Consider the following 22,380-nt stretch of genomic DNA (forward strand, 5'->3'; position numbering starts at 1 on the left):
TTATTTCTCAGTGGCTTCAAACATGTTCCCTAGATCTCTTCTCACAACCTGGTTTCCTTAGAGAAGATGATCTGAAAAGTTCATTGCTCTTTAAAGTCCGTTCATGCTATCTTGAGAGTGTCCTTGCATTCTGAAATGTGCTCCAGTTAGGATGGCCGACTACAGTTATCTACAAGTGGTCCCCAGCTTGCATGTCTGGCTCCCCCACAAGACTGAGCTCACTGAAGACCTGGATTCCATCTTTTTTTATTTTATTTTATAATTTAATTTAATTTTGCATATCAGCCACGGATTCCCTTGTTCTCCCCGCTCCCGCACCCCCATCCCATCCCCATCTCCTCCAGGGCAAAGACTCCCCTGAGGATTGAATTCAACTTGATAGATTCAGTCCAGGCAGGTCCAGTCCCCTCCGCCCAGGCTGAGTCAAGTGTCCCTGTATATGCCCCAGGTTCCAAACAGCCAGCTCATGCACTGAGGACAGGTCCTGGTCCCACTGCCTGGATGCCTCCCAAACAGATCAAGCTAATCAACTGTCTCACTTATCCAGAGGGCCTGATCCAGTTGGGGGCTCCTCAGCTATTGGTTTGTAGTTTATGTGTTTCCATTCATTTGGCTATTTGTCCCTGTGCTTTTTCCAACCTTGGTCTCAACAATTCTCACTCATACAAACCCTCCTCTTTCTCGCCAATTGGACTCCTGGAGCTCCACCTGGGGCCTGGCCGTGGATCTCTGCATCCGGTTCCCTCAGTCACTGGATGAGGTTTCTAGCATGTTAGGGTGTTTGGCCATCCTATCACCAGAGTAGGTCAGTTCGGGCTGTCTCTTGACCATTGCCAGTAGTCTATTGTGGGGGTATCTTTGTGGATTTCTGTGGACCTCTCTAGCACTTTGCTTCTTCCTATTCTCATGTGGTCTTCATTTATCATGGTCTTTTATTCCTTGTTCTCCCTCTCTGTTCTTGATCCAGCTGGGATCTCCCGCTCCACTAAGTTCTCTTTCTTGCCCTTCATTACCCCCACTCACGTCCAGGTTGTTCATGTAGATCTCATCCATTTCTCTGTCATTGGGCGATCCCTGTGTCTTTCTTGGGGTCCTGTTTTCTAGGTAGCCTCCCTGGAGTTGTGAGTAGCAGTCTAGTCATCTTTGTTTTACATCTAGTATCCTCCTATGAGTGAGTACACACCATGTTTGTCTTTCTGAGCCTGGATTCCATCTTATTCACCTTTGTATCCACAGCACAGGCTTTGCTCCACTCTCTGTGCCCATGATAATTAGCCTTGTGCCTGAGGCGAAATGGTTTGAGCACTGCAGCCATGCAATGTTAACATTAGAAATGAGGGTAAGTATTGAAGAGTCAACACATTAGATTTGCAAACCTTCACATCATACAGGAACCCTGGTTCCATAGCTCACCTGGAAAGGGGGTACAAGTACCTCCTTTATGGGATAGAGGTTTCAACCAGATGGGCCAGGCAAACCGCCTCAGCACAGGCCTGGCATACACCAAAGCAGCTAGCAGAAGCTGCTACTGTGAACAGTAACTCTCCTGCTGTAGGAAAACCCAACCGGCACCTCACAAGCATCCCACAGGGACTCCGTTAACTACATTAAATGAATGCTTAGTCTAGTGCTAGGTGTTGGCTGCAGACCAGACTCTTGGATTACAAGACCCATTAATCAAAATTACAATTTAGAAGTCAGAAGTTTTGATTTTTCTAAGAGCAGTTTTAATAATTAAAAAAACCCTCATTCTTATGTCCTTAAGAATAAAGAAGCAGATGAGAAAGGAAGCACCGCACGCTCTATCCCAGATGGTAATCAGCAGCATTTAAACTCACCCCTCCTCTGTCCTGTGAAAGCTACTCATGGAAGTCAACTTGGATGCTTGGGTCCAGCTCTTCTTTGCTGTCAGCCTCCTGTGCATAGTGATTAATGGACATAGAGAAAATAGCAAGCCCTGACTGAGTCAACGGTTTTCTTGATCCCTCAATTACAATATCCTCTTTTGCAGTATATCCCTGTCAAACATTTGGAACGAATTAGGGCTTTAAACTTCCAGATGTTCAAACTACTACTGTAAATTTAAACTCATTAAAAAGAGGGCAGATTTACTACCTCTACTTAGTTTTGAAGTCTGTTGTTCACTCTGTCCCAGTAATTTATGGACACAAATACAGTGGCATGTAGTGTGTTCTATTTATATAGCATTCATGGTGAGAAATAAGGGGCATAAAAACAGGTCTGGAAGTGAGCTGCCAACCTATAGATCAGACTTATTGTTCCTAAGTCAGTAATTATTTCCTGAAGCTGACCTAGGAGGAGATATTTTTATGCTAATCTATACTAAAAATGACTTTGCTTTTCCTGGCCATAGAGAGCTGGCAAGAGCAGCCTCTGACGATGGCAAGGAGAAAGCTACACCTACTCGTGAAATAAATGGACCTGGACCCACAGCCCTCTGTGGTAGTGTCTTGGCAGCCAAACAAAGACGACAGCATTTCTACATCTAGTTTGTAAAGCCTCAGAAGTTGCAGGCTCCAACTTTCCCCCTCCAAGAAACCCATGTCGACTATAATGAGTGCATTTTCGATGTTGTGCTGAAAGCTGGCAATGGATGAAGCAAGAACATAAAAGAAGTCCGTGTCCAAGGCAAATATTTCCTTTACAAACCTTAAGAATGAAGTGGCTTTCATAATCAATTTTAAGATCAAATGCCTGGGCTGAAGTACCTGGTTCTGGCACTGGTTAGCTTTTTAATTTGGGACAATTAATTTACCTCTGTGCGCTTGCTTTCTCAACTAAAAAATGGGGCTAATACCTGCCCAAATATCCCTGGGAAAGGAATAAGATAATGAAGGTGTTTTGTCAGCTCTGAAATATCATATAAATATTAACAAATAATGCAAGTACAATATTCCTGTGCCTGATGAATCACTTCACTTTACACATCGTAAAGAAGTGGCCAACCCCCAGAAGAAATGAAAATAAACCAGACCTGGCTAAATTATTACAGAGGGGTTGATCTCAAGAAGAGGGTTCTTCCAGCTCATACCACTACTGACCTTTCTAGAGTCCATCTAAGAATGCAATAGAAATGACACCAGCCTACAGTAGGATTCAACTGTGTAACTTTCTCCCCAGAAGCAAAAATAAATGTCAAGAGCAAAAATTCCTGTAATTAGATGTTAATTCTTGAATATATTTCTCACATTTTGCAATCTGTCTAGATAAGACTTTTTCTTCAAACTGCACAAGGCTTTTGTGGATATTTTTCCTTTGCTTTAATTAAGTTATATATTTTGTGTGTATGATTATTTAAAGGTACAATTGGGGGAGGGGCTAGAGAAACGGTTAGGTGGTTAAGAGAGTTTACTGCTCTTGTAGAAGACCAGGCAGTTCCCAGCACCCATGTCTGGCAGCTCACAACGATCTGTTAACTCCAGCTTCAGTGCCTCCAACCCTGAGGGCACCGGTACTCATAAACACACATACCCCCATACATACATACAATTTTAAATAAAAAAATTAATCTTTAAGAAAGTACAGTTGTAGTCCACAGGCCAACTATAGGCTGTAAGTTCTTTAGGTAAATGTACTTGGTTATTGCTAATATTTAGTGGCAGAGCCTGGCATATTTGTGATATAACTAGCCACCACAGTTACCATTTTCTAATATCCTAATGTTTGTTTTTTGAGACAAGTTTTCCTCGGGTAGCCATGATTGTCCTGGAACTCGATCTGTAGACCAAGCTAGCCTTGAACTCACAGAGATCTGCCTGCCTCTGCCTTCCAAGAATTAAAGGCATGTGCCACCACTGCCCAGCTAATTATCTCATCTTAAATAGAAATTCTTGCCGGGCGGTGGTGGCGCACACCTTTAATCTCAGCACTCGGGAGGCAGAGGCAGGCGGATCTCTGTGAGTTCGAGGCCAGCCTGGGCTACCAAGTGAGTTCCAGGAAAGGCGCAAAGCTACACAAGAGAAACCCTGTCTCGAAAAACAAAACAAAAATAGAAATTCTCATCTGTGCAACTACAATGAACTCAAACCAGTATCAAGGATCTATCTGTAAAAATCCTTTTACTGTCTATTGAAACAAGGTTTTCACTACTGTAACCTTGGCTGGTCAGAAACTCACAGAAATCCCCTGCTTTAGATCCTCATATATCACACCTGGCATGAAAACCTTTGAACAAACTAGGGCTTTTGCCAGCGTGCAGCTCTGGCAGAATGCTTGCCTGGCACGCAGGAGGCCTTCACACTTTCCACAAAGCCCCAAACTAGAGAATGCCCATACTCAAAAGATGGCACCTTCAAATGCATCTGGATACATGGTTGTGGTGGACTGAAAACAGGACCTATTTTCTCTACTGCTGTCTAAGGGAATGTATTTGCTCATCCCTTCCACCTAGGCTAGTCAAGTGACATGCTTTGACAAATTGTGGTATAAGGGATACTCCCTAAATGCCCGAGTCCAGACTTTGAAAGTACCCTTGGCACCTCGGTACTCTAGGACCACAATGACATAAAAGAGCACATGGAGAGACCTGGCCATCCCACCCTGATCTCAACAGTTTTTCCAGCGAAAGGCAGAAAGCCCACATGACCCTTTCAAAGAATCATTTAGCCATCCTCAAAACTGTGAAAAGTGAAATTGTCTTTTTAAGCCATTAAGTATGGGCAGCAACCGGGCATTAACAACAAATTACCTAATCCCCACAGCACCGCTTTACGGTGGAGGAAACAGACCGTGCCAGCCACAACACTTGTAAGTGTCCCAAGAACTCGACACACAAACCATAGGCCAGGGCTGCTCTCCTTCACTGTCTCCCTGGATTGGTCAGCTCTCTCTGTTAAGGACAGAAACATGCAGAGTGCTAACAAAATAAAGTCGTTTCCTCTTTTATAACATGCATATGCAACGTGTTCTGACTTGACACATCTACCGGGCTTGACCCAGTGCTGCAGCAAATTCATCCGGTTCCGCTGTCTGAGGCTCAAATAACATGAACTCACTTCCACACCAAACGGCCCAACAGCAATGATGAAATTCACCCACTGACACTCTAATCAGCAACAGTAACACAGCCCCAACAACCTACAGCAGGGGCCACAGGATATATTTAATAAATGAGAAAAACAATACAATTAATAATTTCTTACTTTTAATTATTTTCCTACACTTCAAACCACATACCAAGAAAGAAAAACTAGAAAGTACTTCATCTTGAATTGTAAATCATGAGGGTAATTATTAAATAATCATTTTAAGAAAATACACAAGAATGTGTTCTGACCCACCAAAAATACCTCAATTGAAATTTAAACAAAATTCACATTTTATTTAGATTGAAATAAACTGTACAAAATTGATCTTATTCACCAAAAATAACAGTAAAATTTTCTGTATTATTTAGATAAACCACAAAACATTTATTTTTGTAAGTTTTGCTTATAAATCAAGATGAGGCAGTAGACAGACATACTCATGTAAAAAGACAGAAGGAAACAGACAAGCCAGGAGCTGCCTGTATGGATGGCCTTTGTCTCTGTCTTCACCGTGAAGCAGAAGTGAATTTACCTGTGAAAAAGCTTATGAAAGTGTGGGTCCAACAAAGGAATGTAAACAGCAACAACCAAATGGGGAGCAACAGGGCCTGGCTCTGCCATTCACTTGGTCCTTTGGGGTCCTTCCATCCTGACAGAACTCCACTGAAACCTGCTGGCTGAGCTCATACACTTCTGTAATTCCTGTGACTGTTCATCACAGTGGACTTTGTTGCTTTTGCAGTGCTGAGGCATGAGCTTACACATGCTAGACAAGTGCTCCACTAAGCTATACCCGAGCCCTTGTTTTTTTTGAGACAGGCTGGCCTAAAGCTTGTGCGTCTCATGCTTCTGCCTTTCAAGTGCTGCTACCACAAATTTTAAACACCCATAACTCCTACAAGTCAAAAGTCAATGATATACTTCATCGTAACACATTATAAAATGTATCTCTCATAAAATTCATTTTTCAAAGACCTGATAACTACTCAACAGCTGACAACTGGATCCACAATGATAAAGTTATATCTAAAATGACTTTAACTTATGCAATTCCAGAGTGCCACTAGCAGGGAGGCATTCTGGCAATCCCAATGCCAACTTCTGCAAGAACAGATACTGAAAGCATGAGAGTTCAAACAGGGGCCATTTAACTATGTGGATTACCAACAGCTAATGATGCATTCAACTGGAGGTGTAGCCGCAAGGTACACAGTGATTAATTGGCCTACTATACCTTACGGCTTTTCTTCCAAACAGCAAACATAAGACATTTTAAAAATCTTTTAGGTATTTTCAATGGTTTCTGAATTATTTGTAGGAAGCTCTGGTTTATTTGTATACAGTTTGATGTATGTGTCCACCATTAAATCCAGATCATGTTTTATATCAAAATTTATGTTAAGCAAAGCCAAATTACTTGACCTCTGGTCTGTCAAAGTGTTCCTCAAATATGCCTTGAGTCGCTTTCGCCCATTTTCATAGCGCGCTTTCTCAACTTTCATCACAGGGAGAATACATAGGACCTTCAGCAAGGCATAGACATTGGGAAAGAACTTGATGTCAGGAAGATGGAGGGCTTCATAAATAGTGGATGGGAGGTCGATGTCTTTCCCTCTGTGTTTCCACTTGATTCTCCAACAGTGAAGCTCGGCTGCAAGTGTGTCAGGGTTGGGTAGGTCGCTCCTGTACATTTCAGCATGGAGCTCTTCTGAGGTGTTGAATTTGAGCTGCCCCATCACTGAGGGTACCAGAGATAGGCATTTCAGAGCTTTGAGGTGCTGTTCAGAGAATATGTCTTTAAGTTCCTGAATAATGTGCTCCACTGTTGGAACACTGAGGGTGTCTTTATAGTAATTCTCCGAGGTTAGCTGAGGTTCCAGGTTACCTTGCTGGGACCTCCGGAATTTCCCTGGGAGTTTCATTTGAATGTCAAGTTTGGTTGCTAAATTTGTGGCTTCCTCAAACCAAAACTCATGATAAACTTCAATATTTTCCATCACTTCATTAAGCGAATGCAGTACTGCAGTCAAGCTACCGGCTGCAAAGTAGACATCAGAAGTTTGTCCCTGGAGGTTCTTCCCAAAGGCCCTTGTAAAAGATAACACATTTTTAAGAACAACAACGGTAACAATGAAATCAAAATCTGTCACTGCACTACAGAGTACGAATGCTCGTCCGGCTATACAGTTATTCCACCTAATATTTGTGTCGCTATTTATACCATCTAAACATAAAACAAGTGCTTGTAGGAGATCCACTAAGATTTCAAAGGCGTCATGTCTGCCTGTCCACTGGGAATGGCAAATTTCCTTCAGCTCTTTACCCCGCTCTTCACTGTTCTGAAAAAGAACAGAAATTACATTGTCAAGTTCTAAAAGCAGCTGTGGTGATCGGTGGAAAAAAGAACAGACCTCCTCAATCGTTCCTAAAGCTACGGACACCCCTATCACAGGGACAGACTTCGCCAACCACGAATTTAAGGCACAGGAAGAGCAGAGTGTGTAGATAGCCTGGGGGTATTTTTCTAAAAGTCTTGAAGCGACAACTTTCATTTTGGAAGAAAATCCACTGGACACAATGTAAGCCTGACCACGACAATACTCCATATTCAATCCCCATTTCTCAGTTATTGTAGTGTGAAACTTCACAGCCAAAATTTCTGCATCAGCTTCATAGGGCAGGAAGCCCACAAACTCTTCTCTCAGGTTATGAGCTTCATCGACAAACCTCACCAGCACAGGCAAGTGCTCTTCTCCTGCTATGTCTACCACATCATCTGTGATGATGGAAAAGAAGTGCGAGTCTCTCACTTCCCTGAGCGTCTCCTCCCGAATGCAGCTCTCACAGATCTCTAGCATCTGTCTCTGCTGCGCTTTGGAGCAGAATAATGTGTTCACTGCTGTGGTCTCAAAGCGCTTCCGCAGGACCTCCTCTCCAGAGTTGATTCGGCACTCCAGGAGCGCCTGAAAGTTATCTGGAGCAAAGAGGCCTTTTGGGATCTCATCCGCCTCGTGCCCATCCAAGGGTATGTTCTGCTTTCCCATGAGAATCAGAATCTCAAATAATGACTTGAGGTACTCTTTGTTCTCCTTCTCTTCAAGGGTCAAAGGTAACACGTTTCCATCCTGCTGGTTCACTGCTTCTGCACTGGGGTTCTGAGCATTGCTGTTAGTTTCCTGTTCTTGTTCAGAAGTTTCCTCAACTGGAAAACAAAGGGTTAGTTTTACAAACAGATTCATGAGGAATCCCAAAAGACAAACTAGGTTACACTTTTGATTGGCTACATATTTAAAATCTACAAACTCACTCATTCACCATTAATAGACCATCAACAGAATATGGTACAGACTAAGTTAGTAAAAGGAGAGACAAATGCTGTGGGCAGATCTTTATAAACTTAAATGCTGTTATGAAGCAGGAACAATTTTTAATTACAAGGTATTTCACAAACTATTAACATGAATGACAGATAGTCCATACTGTGAAAAAAAAAGAAGATGAAAGAACAAGTATTTCCACAGGTATTTTTACATTTTACACATATCACATGACTTTCCTCAGGCAGATGGTGTTAATCCCACTTGACAAATAATGATAGTAAATAACTTGCCCAAGGCCACAGATAAAATTCCAGGGATAGAAATGAAATCCAAGATCCAAAGATGCCGCCTCTCTCTAAACATTAAGCTACACTTCTATATGGAAGACAGCTCTACAAAAAACAACATAATATAGATTCATACACCAGGGGCGGGGTTAATATTAGCGTATTAGCAAGCTCAGCCTAGTCTTTTCAAATCTGTATGGGGAAAGTGTCCTGTCTATAGTCATACAGGTCAATAATGGTCCCAGGAAAAAAATTAAGGTCTGAAGAATCATTTAAAATCCAGTTCTTAAAAGTCTAGGTCTAGCCTGGGCTACAGAGTAAGTTCCAGGAAAGGCTCCAAAGCTACATGGAGAAACCCTGTCTCAACCCACGCCCGCACCTCCCCCCCACCCAAAAAAACAAACAAAACAAAAAAAGACTAGGTCTATGAGAAAGTCACCAAAAATTGTACAGCATCACTGGGAGGGACAGAAAACACCTGAACAGGAAGTTGCATTAGATAATCACATGAGTACAGGGGACACGGGCAAGGAAGGTACATCACGTGGCTGGCATACACACTCCAATTAAAGCACCAGGGTGGCAGAGGATACAAAGTCTAGTGTGACTGGACTGTCTAAGCTGTGTTTCTAGGCATCCCAGGCTCTCAGAGCTCAGCACTGCTCAGTGAGGCCAGGGGAAATCCCTCCACAATCTTCCCCAGTGAACACGGTTCCTCCTCTATTACACACACCACCGAGAAAGAAAGGTTTACCCTGGAGGTCTACCTTCCTTGCTGCCCCTACCTTCTCTCTGCCTCCTTTATTCCTTCACTTCGGATCAACAAGTATTAGTTCTACTATATTATTTCAAAAAGATGCTTATTAAAGCACAAAGAATATAAAGTGAAAACCCAGTCTCTCTCCTTCTGGACACCATTCTTTATGTGAATCTCCTACATACAAGTTCGTCCAGTTGTAGCTCTTCTGCCTACACAGTTGCCTTTCCTAGTCCAGAGTGCTCCATGGAAGCCTGGTCATGCTATCATCTAATTACAAACTCCTCAGCGGTCCCTTTGATGGCACAGCTTACACATCAGCACCTATAAAGACTCTATCATCACTACAGCCAAAGTACCAACTGCCTTTATAGACAAGAAATAATTATGCTCTACAAGGTGCATAGGTGGACTTGGACTGGCTGGCTTTACTGGAGCATCCCTTCCCTCCTGGGACACTCTGTGGCCTGTCACCCCTACCACACTGAGAGCACCTGGAGGGAGAAGGCGCTCTCTCTGTGCTCTGTACACAGCAATGCGAATAGCACAACAATCCTTTGCAGATACAGGATGAACTAAGACTGTAGTCTCCAACAACTCCAGGCCGCAGGACAAAGCCAAGCACACTTTTACATTCACACTCAATTTATTTGTTCTTACCAGGTCAAGGCCTTTTAAAAAGGCCTTCAGACGCTGAGTCATTAACACTATCACTTACTTTTTTTCTGTTTCAGTGACCTGATTTCATCTTCACTCTAAAAAAGAAGAAAATATTTAAGACAACCATCTCCAGTAAATCATCTTAGACTTTAAAAAGCCCGATTTGAGCTAAAAAAAAATCTCATTTAAGAGTGTAAGGAGTCTTGTCACTGTTGTTTAAAGAAAGTGTCTTGTGTATTCCAGGTGGTCTTGAACTAAGTAGCTGAGGGTGACCTTGAACTTCTGATCCTCTTGCCATCACTACTGATTTATGTATGCTAGGAATCAAAGCCAGGACTTCATGCATGTTATGCATGCATTCTATTCAACTAAGCTACATCCTTAGCTCCAAAGAGCATCAATTCTTCACGTGGAATACATTCTTCAAACAGATGATAGGAAACCAAAACTATGTAATGTGCTCATGATTCCAAGTTTATAATAAAGTACTAGAAAAGAAAGCACATGTTATTTAAGCTACTTTCTCCCCGAAGTATCCTAACTGGACAAATGTGTACTGAGTGATAAATGGGATGAAGGTACACCACAGCACTTGGCATCAAACTCAAGAGAATACAATGGTTCTTCTCAACCTAACCCTAAAGATGTCACAAAACAAGGAGGCTGCTGAATCCTAGAACTTAGTGAAAGCTAATGAGAAGTGCATGGGGAGCAAGTGACAGTGCCAGCTCAGAAGAGAAAGAAATAGAGTAGACTCTATGTACCCAAACCAACAATCACAGGTAGACTGAGAAAGAACTTCCAGATTTGTCTTTTATTGTCCCCTCAAGACTCTCTAGTGTTTTTACACAATCTACGACTATCTGCAGCAGGAAAACAACAGCGCCAATGAAAGCCAGAGACAGCAGGGCACCTGATGGGCATGGACACTGCTAACAAGACCATTAGCGGGCTGGTTAAGTTGAACAGTCATTTCTCCCCTGCCTCAGTACAGGTAAAGGACAGCAAGTGTGAAAGTGTGCCTGCCATGAAAGGCAGAGTAGGAATACAACAGCTGGTGCAAAGGACTACTGCATCCATCTATGACCAATCCCAGAGAAGCAGAAAGGGAAAATGAGGAAGCAAAACTAAGTGCAAAAGATTAAGTCCTGAGAGGTGAAAATGTCACCAGACTAGACAATAAAAGCAATGAAAATACACTAGGGCACTTGGTTTTTGTTTTTAATTGTTTTGGTGGCACTTGGAACTGAACCCAGTGCCCTGCAAATGCCAGGCAAGCATTGTACCACTGACTATATCCCTCGTCCTGTTTAATAAAATGTAAATGTCCACAATAAAATACTCCAGAAAGTTTTCAGGAAGAACAGGGCATCACCTGAGGAAGTGCCAGACTTCATGGACAACGGAGACACACATAGGATCCTGTGGACTATTAGGTAGGTGCTCTCTGTGCACCACCTAACATTTGAAATAAACAACAAAAAGAGGTTTTCAAAATAAAAACAATAATCTTAAAGAACTAAGGGAGATTACAAAATACTGCCAGCTAAGCATGGCAAGCATCATACCTCTAAACTGGCTTGGGACACACATGTGAGCCAAAACATTCAGGAAGCTAGAAAAAGTTAAAAAAAAAAAAAAAAAAGTATACCCCCCAAACCAAGAGGAAACTAGTAAAACAATTCACAAGTATAGTGGTTGCTAATTAACTACTGACTCTGAAAACACTACTGAAGTAGCTTAGGGACAGAGAAAGTGAAACATTAAAAAATTCTAGATGGAGATCACAAACTTTAGGAAACATAATTAAACCACAAGAAGAGAAAATCAAGAAACTGGGCAGACAAAAAAAAACTCCTACCCATTCCAAGTCTAGAGGACTTCACTGCAAGGACCTAACTTGCAGGAACAGTGTCTACAACATGCAAATTTTTCTTCAAACAAAACAGCCTCTGAAGAGCTAACAGGAACTTGTCTTCAAAATTAAGAGGCGCTGAGCCAATAAGATGGCTTAACAGGCATTTGCATGAGCCTCATAAGCCTATCCCAGGCTCCCGAGGTAGGAGTAACCAATCCTAAAATTTGTTTTCTGGTGTCCACATGCATGCTGCCATTGCATGTGTGTCTAATAATAATTACATAATTGAAAAAATTGAATAAAAGAAGTCTTGATAGAGGTAATGTGTAAATTATGGTGTTCGCCTAAGGTCAACAAAAGATAGGTAGGTTTCAGCTATCAGAGCTAAAAGGTAGCAAAGGATTATAAAAGCACATATAAATAAATTATATGGTATTCTAAACTTTTTCTAGACTCTGTCAACAATAATAGTGAAATTCGCATCTCTAAACAATCTCTAGATCTCAAATTCTAATACTTTCCTTTTCTTTATCCCTTTGCACTGAATTCCGGAAACATGCCAATTTCATTCTCCTTGCTACCAGTCCCAGGAAAGCCAAGAGCTAGTGGCCTGTAATCAACAACATACTTTGTCCCAAGTCAACAACTATCAACTGGCTATATCAACTGGCCTTTCCAATTTAAATAGAACTAAGACAGACTAACCGTCTTAATAAGCAAAGCATAGCGCTCACTTCCTAGCATGCTGGGAGACACAGGATAACTCAGATGAACTGTTAACAAATGCTTCCATACTTGATTTAATAGGATTGTGGAGAGATAGCAAAGCTGAAGAACCAGAGACATACCAATTCTTTTATTCGTTTTCTGTGTCTGCTATGTGGATTGTTCAAATGACTGGTGAGGTCAAATATTGTTGGTATTGCATTATCTCGAAGAACTGTACGATAAGGACTCTGAAAAAGAAAAAGTATCAATTCAGACACGGTCCTTCAAAAAAAGGTAAATAAAATTCTACATTAGTAACTTCTCTAAAATGTATTTGCAAAATCCAATGCCCTTCTGGAGATCTTATCTGTTCTGTTCTTCCATTAGCTACCAAATCTATAGAAATCACAGGTCTCCCAAATTATCTATGCCTTTTTATGTTCAATTACAATGCTCCCTCCTTACCTGCCATTCACTCCACTGTTGTTGTTAGAACTGGGAAATATCGCCGGACAGTGGTGGCGCACGCCTTTAATCCCAGCACTCAGGAGGCAGAGCCAGGCGGATCTCTGTGAGTTCAAGGCCAGCCTGGGCTACCAAGTGAGTTCCAGGAAAAGACGCAAAGCTACACAGAGAAACCCTGTCTCGAAAAACCAAAAACCAAAGACAAAAAAAAAAAAAAAAAAACAAACTGGGAAATATCAAGACACAGTAAAAACATTAACCTGACCAATGACTTTCTAGACTCCAGTTTCTTGTTCTAAATGGAGTCAGGTGTCAAGTAGATCAACGTCTTCCAAAATGAAATTACACATACTAAGGATAACACAATACATAATTTCAATTATGCATTTCTAAAGTCCTTTCTTGTCCTAATGATCTTATCACTGAAGAAGCACCTTTCTCTGCCCTGCTTTGTGTCTCGCCAGAAGCTGGACCTAAACCTACAAAGTGACAGTCTTCTACAGTGAGCCAAGAGGAAGCCGGGACAACAAGAAATTAATTAGGAAAGTAACTGATAAATAACTATTATTCTCACTAGCTAGTCCAAAGAGACAGTGACTTTGGTTTCTCCCTCCAGTTACAGAGAAACACACAAAGCATACTTTTGAGAAAACTTTCTTGGTAGTAATGATTATTTCAAAGCTGACTTCTCTAAATTTTTTCACCTTGGTAAGGGAGGTTGGGAAGACAGGACAGGAAAATATATCTAAGTGGAACATACTCCTCGGATTCCATCCAAAGAGGTGCTGAATTACTAGTCAGAGTCAGTGTTTTCTAATTCAATCCCACATGTCACAGAAAATAAAAGAAAGTCTGATTTATTATTATTAATAAATCTATTTAATTTTTTGGTATGTTGAGACATAGCCTCACCATATTGTTCAAGTGGGCTTCAACTGATGATCCTATCTACCTCTGCCTCTTGACTGCTGGAATTATAGGTGTAAGCCACAGTACCAAGCAGAAATGTAATTTCTTTTCTTTTCAAGACAGGGTTTCTCTGTGTAGCTTTGGAGTCTGTACTGGAACTCGCTTTGTAGACCAGGCTGGCCTCAAACTCAAAAGATGTGCCTGCTTCTGCCTCTCAAGTGCTAGAATTAAAGGTGTGAGCCTTTAATGTAATTTCTTAGTACTTGGCTTCTATGCTGGACTAAGAACTCTGAGTCTACCAGGAAGTTTGGGTTGGGATTGGTATGGACAAAGCTACAGAGGAAAGCAAAACCTAGGATACCCTGAGTTTTTCATCTTTCTCACTAAGCTAAAGTCTCAAAATTAAGCACAGTCCACATCAAATAGGTGATTTTGGGAGGGATGAGACATTCTAGAGAATTAAAATTCAAATCTCGCAGACAAAGTGAAGATCAGAAAAAATAGAATATGAATTAAAAAGATATTCTATATTCATTTATAAATACACATGTCAACAGATTATATCTAATTCATATGAACAATTCTAACTCTATATCACAATTTAATCTTCGCTAATTTAAAGGAACTATACTGATCTTACTCTATATCAAAGATAAAAGTTTTGGCTTTGGCAGAACTACTCATGTATGTTAACGAGATCTTAAATGCCAAACTTAGTAAAGCCAACAAGCTTACATATTTCAATATTATCGTGTAAGCCAGCTTTCAAGCTGCTTGCTCTACACATACAGAAAGAACATTTCTCACATTTGGGTTAATTTACTCAAGGTGAAAGAATCATTTGGGAGTTAAAAAAGTAAAACTAGCTAATCTTTCCATTCTAAACACTGAATAAAGTCAGCTACATTGGTGAGCTATATTTTAAATTTCTCAAATTAATCAGGCTGGAATTATACAGTTAAAAGATGATATTTATTATACTAAAATAAAAAGTAAAAATGCATGGCTTGTGTATTTTAAAATAATTTGTGATATTTTAACTGAATGTCAGGAACACAAAAGTATTTTGCCTTTAAAACATATAAAATCTTTTGGCTGATCAGTATTAGTGCTTGTAACAAAGCAAGGTTAAAAAAAACAAAACAAAAAAAAAAAAAAACAAAAAAAAAAAAAAAAACAAAACAAAAACTCCCTCAAATATTTGTGATTAAATTGTTGAACCGGAATTGGCTCACCTCCAATGACTTCACAAGTATCTGATTCAATTAATATTGAGAAATAAAAAAACCCAATCATTCTTTAGTTTTCTGATGCCTCTGTAAAATGTATCTTGAAAAAATATCAAAATAAATTGCTGTATAATAATATATAGTAAACCTTCAAGTCAAGTTTATGTCTATCCCAAACCTAATACAAAACATTAGTTACACATAAGAAGAACACTGTGGATTTACCAAACTCTTCCTTATCAGTCTCTATAGTGGTTCATACATGTCAATCAAATCTGCCTGTTTCTGGTTTTTATGAATCATAGCAGTAACAGAATCCTAGAACATTAGAAATGTTAAGATTTTGGTCTGATCTCTTTAGAAATGGACCCAGAAGGGAAAGGTCTGGGTGTAAGAACATTTTTATGTTACTTGTGTGATACAGATTCTTGTTCTAGCTAGCCCTTAAAAATTTAACAGTGGAAACAAAGTAAGTGCTGGTTATTAGGAGGACATTCAAATCAGGAACATAAAGAGCATCATTCCTAGGTGAGACTGTCATTCACAAGAATGCTCTAGAGAGGGGCTGGGGCTAACTCAGTGGTAGAGCACTTACACAGTATACAGAAGGCTCTATCCATAGAACAACATTTAAAAACAACAACAAATAAAAAACTCTAGGAAAGTTGCTTGAAATGAACAGCCACAGTATTATACACTTATATTTTCTGTAAGTTTAAAAGTTGTTACCTCTAGTGAGGGGGGAATGGGAGAAAAAGTCAAGTTTTTGAGAACAAACAGATACTACTACTGAACTCCAAACCTATCTTCAACTTAAACAGCAGGGAATAGGTAGACATTCCAATAAGAATGTACACTGCACACCAATAGGAGAAAGAGAAAACACGCCAGCTATTACTTACGGTTCTACAGATCATAGAGGTCTCAAAGTGTTTGGCACATAGTCGATAATGTTTATTTAGTTGATCAGGTGTTTTATCTTCTAAGTCTGCTCTCCTACAATTCTCAACCCACTTCTGGCATCTATAAATAAAACCAAAATATAATTATGAAATATAAACCCAATGTTTAGATTTCAGCACTTGAGCTGGGCACTGTGACACACACCTATAATCTCGGTACTTGGGAGGTTGAGGCAGGAGGACTCTTTGAATTTGAGACCAGCTTAAACTACATAGGAAAACTTGTCTCAAACCATAAGTAATCTGAACCAGGTATGGCATATATGCCTTAATCCCAGCAAAGAGGAACACAGATCCTAATGCGTTTCAAGTAGACAAGGCCACATAGTTGAGACCTCAACAATCAAACAAAAACTAATTTAGTTTTAAGCCAAGTATGTATCATTAAGAATGGGTTCCTGATATACTCATTTAGAACACAATTTGGAGAAGTTTACTAACAATAAAATCAAAGTTGTAATCATTTAGAACAAACCCTTCAACTACAAAGTTAGAAGTAACTTGCTCAGTCAAGACATCTACGAATCAGTGAGAACTCCAGCAGCAGCAGTATACAGGGCCAGGACAGAACTCAACGCACAAGGCCAACAGCCAACATCTCCTTCACCCGAGCAAATCAAACACCACCAGCGCTGCAGAGGTAGCAAGTACATGTTCGACAAACAACTACAGTGCCTCATCTAAGCATAAAGACATACTCGTTTGCCTTATTACAAACATGATGTAGTACACATAATGGTATACGTATAAGTGTAAAAGCAAGCTCCAAGAACAAAGAGATGACATCTGCATAGTCTATTACATATAAAGTACTGAGGATGCTAATAAAGGTAAACACATGTGTTCAGTGCTTAAGATTTCAGAAAAACAAATGTTTACTAAGCATTTATTAAGGGTTAGATACTGCTCCAACTCTTTTCAAAGGTGAGTACAGATGAAGAAATTAAGGGTTAAAATGTTTAAGTAATTTCCTGACAGATTACAATTAGATTTTTTCCCCCCATTCCAAGTTAATAAAAACAAAAGTTCTGATATGGAAAAGTGTCAAAGTATGAAAGCAAATTCATGTCCTATCTGTATGTTATACTGCATTATATCATAGACTTAATATTATTATGTTACAAGTATAATACATATTAATATACACATGTATATATCCTCTTAGGTCTTTTATTTTTGTTTGTTTTTTTAGACAGGGTCTTATTATGTATCCCTGGTTGGCCTGGAACTGGATATATACACAGACTGGTCTTGAACTCAGCGATCCAACTGCCTCTGCCTCCAGGAGTGCTGGGATTAAAGGCGTGCGCCACCACACCTGGCTACTCTTAGGTCTTACTACTTTAACCCTGATATAAGCCCTGACACTTAATTCCACTCTCAGTATGTGAAACCACAGTGACTGTTATGATTTTCCTACCGAAACTAAAGCCATATACGTAAATTTTTTATCATTTCATTTAGCTAGGAAATACACCACTCAGTAACCATTCCTCAGGTATTCATATTTTAATATTTTACAGTTGTAAATCATGTTCATAAACATTCTGTTTCAAAATACAAATATTAGGTGCAAAAATGTCTTACTATAAAAGTTTGGCAAACTATGTTATATTTTTAAATTATTAATTTCTGGAGATCCTCCATACAGTGCACTGCTATCCACACTATCTCTGATTTAAGGTAAAATAGTTTTTTAATATCAACAGCAATTCAAGAACAAAGTAAGTATGAGACAGAAAAGTACAATTAATTAACCCTATTCATTTCCATATGAAACATCTAGGAATAAATATTGTGGAAGATGCATAAAGTCTCATATTTCTCTCTCTCTCTCTCTCTCTCTCTCTCTCTCTCTCTCTCTCTCTCTCTGAGACAGGGTTTCTCTGTGTAGCTTTGGAGCCTTTTCTGGAACTCACTCTGTAGCCCAGGCTGGCCTCGAACTCACAGAGATCCACCTGCCTCTGCCTCCTAAGTGCTCGGATTAAAGGCGTCCACCACCACCGCCCAGCTCACATTTGTCTCTTAAAGAGAGACATACAAGTTCATGAAATATCTGATTCTAAGCAAATCATTCCCCCATATTGATTTACTGATTCAATTCAGTCCCAAAACAAAACCAAAATACTTTTAAAAAGCCAAACAAAAAACCCAAAGTAGCTTAGAACAGCAGAGTAGATGGATTTTTTTTCTTTAAGTGCTGAGTAGGATATCCTATGATTAACTATAATATAATTTTACAATACCATTGTTTATATATCACCATGAGTTCCCATCTCCCCCCCCCCCCCCCCCCCCCCCCCCCACCTCCTCCAGACAGTCCTCCCCCGAGGATGCGATCAACCTGGTAGACTCGTCCAGGCAGTCCGTCCCTTCCCCAGACTGACCAGTGTCCCTGCATAAGCTCCAGGTTCAAACAGCCAACTCATGCAATGACACAGACTTGTCCACTGCCTATTGCCTCCCAAACTGATCAAGCCATCAACTGCTCACCTATCAGAGACCTGATCCAGCTGGGGCCCTCAGCTTTGGTTCATGTGTTTCCATTCATTTGGGTATTTTTTTCAATAATTAAAAAAAATTTATTATAAGCCACAGTCGTCCTAGGGACCTCCATGCTATATATATAGCCTCTTTGGGTTGTGGTCTGATTGTGAAGAAATTAAATCTTGACCAGTATTATCACAACATAAATAAAAATAAGTTACAAGTGACTGTAAGTCTAAATATTAAAGATAAAACAAGCTGGGCATAGTGGTTCATACCCGTAATCCCAGCACTCAGGAAACTGAAGCAGGATTACAGCTAGTTCAAGGCCTGCCTGGGTTATATAGTGAATTCTAAGCTAGAATGAGATCTTGTCCCCAATAAACAAACAAAATAAATATATTTGGAGTAGACAAAGATCTCTTTTAAAAGGCCACAGACCACATACCGAAGGTTAGTTAAAAATATATGAACATATTTATAAATAGACTTAAAACAGAAATCTATGCCAAGAGTGGTGGCACATGACTTTGATCCCAGCCCTCAGGAAGCAGAAACAGGCAGATTTCTGAGTTCGAAGCCAGCCTGGGTCTACAGTGCAAGTTCCAGGACACTCAGGGCTACACAGAGAAACCCTGTCTTGAAAAAGCAAAAAAAAAGCCGGCGTTGGGCACGCTTAATCAGCACTCGGAGCAGACAGAGATCTCTGTGAGTGAGCAGCCTGGCTACAAGTGACTCAGAAACGCAAAGCTACACAGAAAACTTCGAAAAAAAAAAAAAAAAAAAAAAAAAAAAAAAGCAAAAAAAAAAAAGTTACTGACAACAATGTAGAAAAAGAGAAAGCAGCCATTTAAAATTCCTTTCTGTATGTAGTATAAAGATACCTATTTTCCCCTCAGTACAGGGGATAGAACCTAGGATCTCAGGTATGCTAATCAAGGTCATTAGCACTGAACTCTTCTATCCCCAGGCTGAAGACACCTTTGGAATGCCCACCAAGCCTGTCACAAGCCTGTTGTCTGATGTCCCATTACAAGACAAACTTTTAATATCCCCCCAACAAACTGTATTTCCCAGTCTTTCTTATGTCAGTAACTGGTTTATGTTCAAAATTTCAGGAGTCTAGGAGACATGGCTCAATGGGCAAGCGAAAGCACTTACTGTGCAAGCATGGGGATCTGAGGAAAGGCTGCGTCCCTACAGGGAGTGGTACGGGAGGGCTGCTGGGGCTTGCTGGCCACTAGCCTGGCTCGGGGTTCAGTTGGAGAGCCTATCTCAAGGGAATAAGGAGGGAAACAGCAGGACGCCTGTGTACCTATGCTATCCTCATACACACACATAATCTCAGGAGTTACCCTTGACTCTGTTTTCTCTTATAACCCATACCCCAACTAGTAGATCCTGTTGGCTTTATCGACAAACCTTATCTAAAATGCATCGTACCTCTTCCTCCTCTTCTACCGATCTGGATTATTGCAACAGTCTTTCACTGGTCTTCCTGCTTTCACTCTTGTTCCCTACCATTCACAAGCAGCCAGCAATCCCTTTAAGAACCCTCTCAGCTCTAAGATCTCCCATTTCACTCAGATAAACGCCAGAGTGTTTTCCACTGACACCAACTTCCTAAACGAGTTGTGACTCCCATACACACCTCATCCCATACACACCTCATCCCATACACACCTCATCCCATACACACCTCATCCCATACACACCTCATCCCATACACACCTCATCCCATACACACCTCATCCCATACACACCTCATCCCATACACACCACATCAGCAAGCATGCCTTGACTCCACTCTTCCTGTTTCCAGATTTCCTAAGATATTTCATGGCTGTCCCCTGCCCTAATTCAACTCCTTGCTCAAACTCACTGTGGTGGGACTTTTTTTCCCCTCTGTTTAAAATAGCAATTGTGCCTCTCTTGTTACCATTTGTTTTTGTTTTAATGGGTGACACAAGATCTCACAATCGTAGCCCCAAATGGCCTGGAACTTACTTTAACTCAGGCTGGCTTCAAATTCTCCCTGCCTCCTCAGAGCTGGGATTAGAGAACATGTCACCATGCTCAGCTCCCTGGCTATACTCTTTAAAAATCTATTTACTTATCTGCGTGAGTGTTTGACACTTTGAGCCTGTCTGGTACACACAAAGGCCAGAAGAGGTTGCCTATGGGATGATCCCTGGAAATGGAGTTGCAGGTGGTTAAGTTACCTGATGTGGGTTCAGAAGCCAGGTCCTCTGCAAGCTCAGCAAGTTCTCTTCAGCGCTGAGCCATCTTTCCAGCTGCCCCCTGGCTACTTTTAAACCCTTCCAACCTCTGCTGTATTTTTCTTCAGGGTATTTTTCCATTATTGGGTACACTACTGTAAATATTTTACTTGCCAATTTCCCACCACTTGAACGTAACCTGAGAGCAGGGACTTTCAATGGTTCATCTGTTACCCACACCCTGCGCTCAGACCAATTTCTACCAACTGGAGGCTTTCAATATGTGTTCAACTAATAAATAACATGCTACATCGCAAAGGCCTGTTGATAGATCTGCTCCCTCCATGGATGAGGCGCTTTCTGCAAAGGTCCATGACAGCACTCGCAGAGTTCCCAGCACCTGACATGAGTACTCCAAACACGGTTAAGCACCGACTTGAAATGAATGAACCAACACTAGAGGCCCGTGAAACCCACCTGCAGCCTATCACACTAAGTCCCCGTGTCTCTCAAAGTACGACCCAAAGTATGAGCTACCCCAAGGGAAGAGTGAAGTTTCAGTACCCATTCCCACGCCCTCACACACATCCTCTGAGTGTCCCCACCATAACCAAGGGAGACAATGAGTAACGGTCTGCATTTGCACGCCGCGATGACAAGTCCGCAGGAGGCAGCAGTTGTGACCCGATCTAAGATCCAAGAAAGCGGCCCGACTCCAAACAGAAACACTGCCCTAGAAGAGACGGGTGACGCGGGGGGGAAGGCAGGGCCGCCAGGAACACAACCCTGGAGTCCTAATCTTTCTTTGACAGCTAAGGAAGGAGCCGGACGACCGAAGGCGCTCAGCGCCCACTTCCTCCGCTTTCGCGCCCCCGGGGTGGCACCCTGGCAGCCAGGTCCCCGAGAGCGCACGTGCGCCGAGGTCCCCGCCGCCTCCGCGCCCCGCTCACCTGGCCGGGTCCCGAGGGAACCTGAAGAAGGCCAGGTCCGACTGCGTGCTCTTCCGTGTGCAGTTGGGGGCTGCGCAGAAGTTCGGCATGGTCGCCCGGCCAGCGGCCGGTCCAGCCCTCCCCTCCCCGCCTCGTCAGGGCAGCACGGCCGCCCCGCGGGGCCGGGGAGGGGAGCTGGGCCGGCCGGCCGGCTCCGCAAGGCCGCGCGCAGAGGAGGGGCTGACTCGCGAAGCCGCGAGGGGCAGGAGGGGCGCGCGGGCCGAGGCCGGGCTGGGGCCGCGGCTCCACAGTGCTGTGAGCGGCCGGGAGGATTTACCGCCGCCGCCACCGCTGCTGCACCTCCAGCCCGCCCGGGACGCTGCCGCCTCCTTCCCACAATGCACCCTGGCGCTCGAGGGTGCCCTCTCTTCTCTCAGCCCTCCTCCCCCGCCCTCCTCGCCGGCGACCTTTCCCGCGGGCGGGCATGCGCAGGCGAGCGCGGCTGGCCGGGTGTGGTGGGGAGGTGGCCCAGCCCGCCGCCG

General features: G+C 41.9%; 1 protein-coding gene across 1 annotated transcript; it reads right to left on the bottom strand.

Moving 5' to 3' along the window:
• Positions 1-5,314: 5,314 nt before the first annotated feature.
• Positions 5,315-22,235, bottom strand: Thap12 (THAP domain containing 12). Its single transcript, XM_028877486.2, has 5 exons — positions 21,860-22,235; positions 16,144-16,264; positions 12,779-12,886; positions 10,131-10,167; positions 5,315-8,250 (listed from the first exon to the last, which is right to left on the bottom strand). Exons 1-5 carry the CDS (start codon positions 21,946-21,948, stop codon positions 6,332-6,334), a joined length of 2,274 nt encoding a protein of 757 aa, XP_028733319.1. The 5' UTR covers positions 21,949-22,235; the 3' UTR covers positions 5,315-6,331.
• Between the last annotated feature and the right edge of the window lie 145 nt (positions 22,236-22,380).

Source organism: Peromyscus leucopus, chromosome 1 (assembly GCF_004664715.2).
Source record: "Peromyscus leucopus breed LL Stock chromosome 1, UCI_PerLeu_2.1, whole genome shotgun sequence".
NCBI classification, from domain to species: Eukaryota; Metazoa; Chordata; class Mammalia; order Rodentia; family Cricetidae; genus Peromyscus; species Peromyscus leucopus.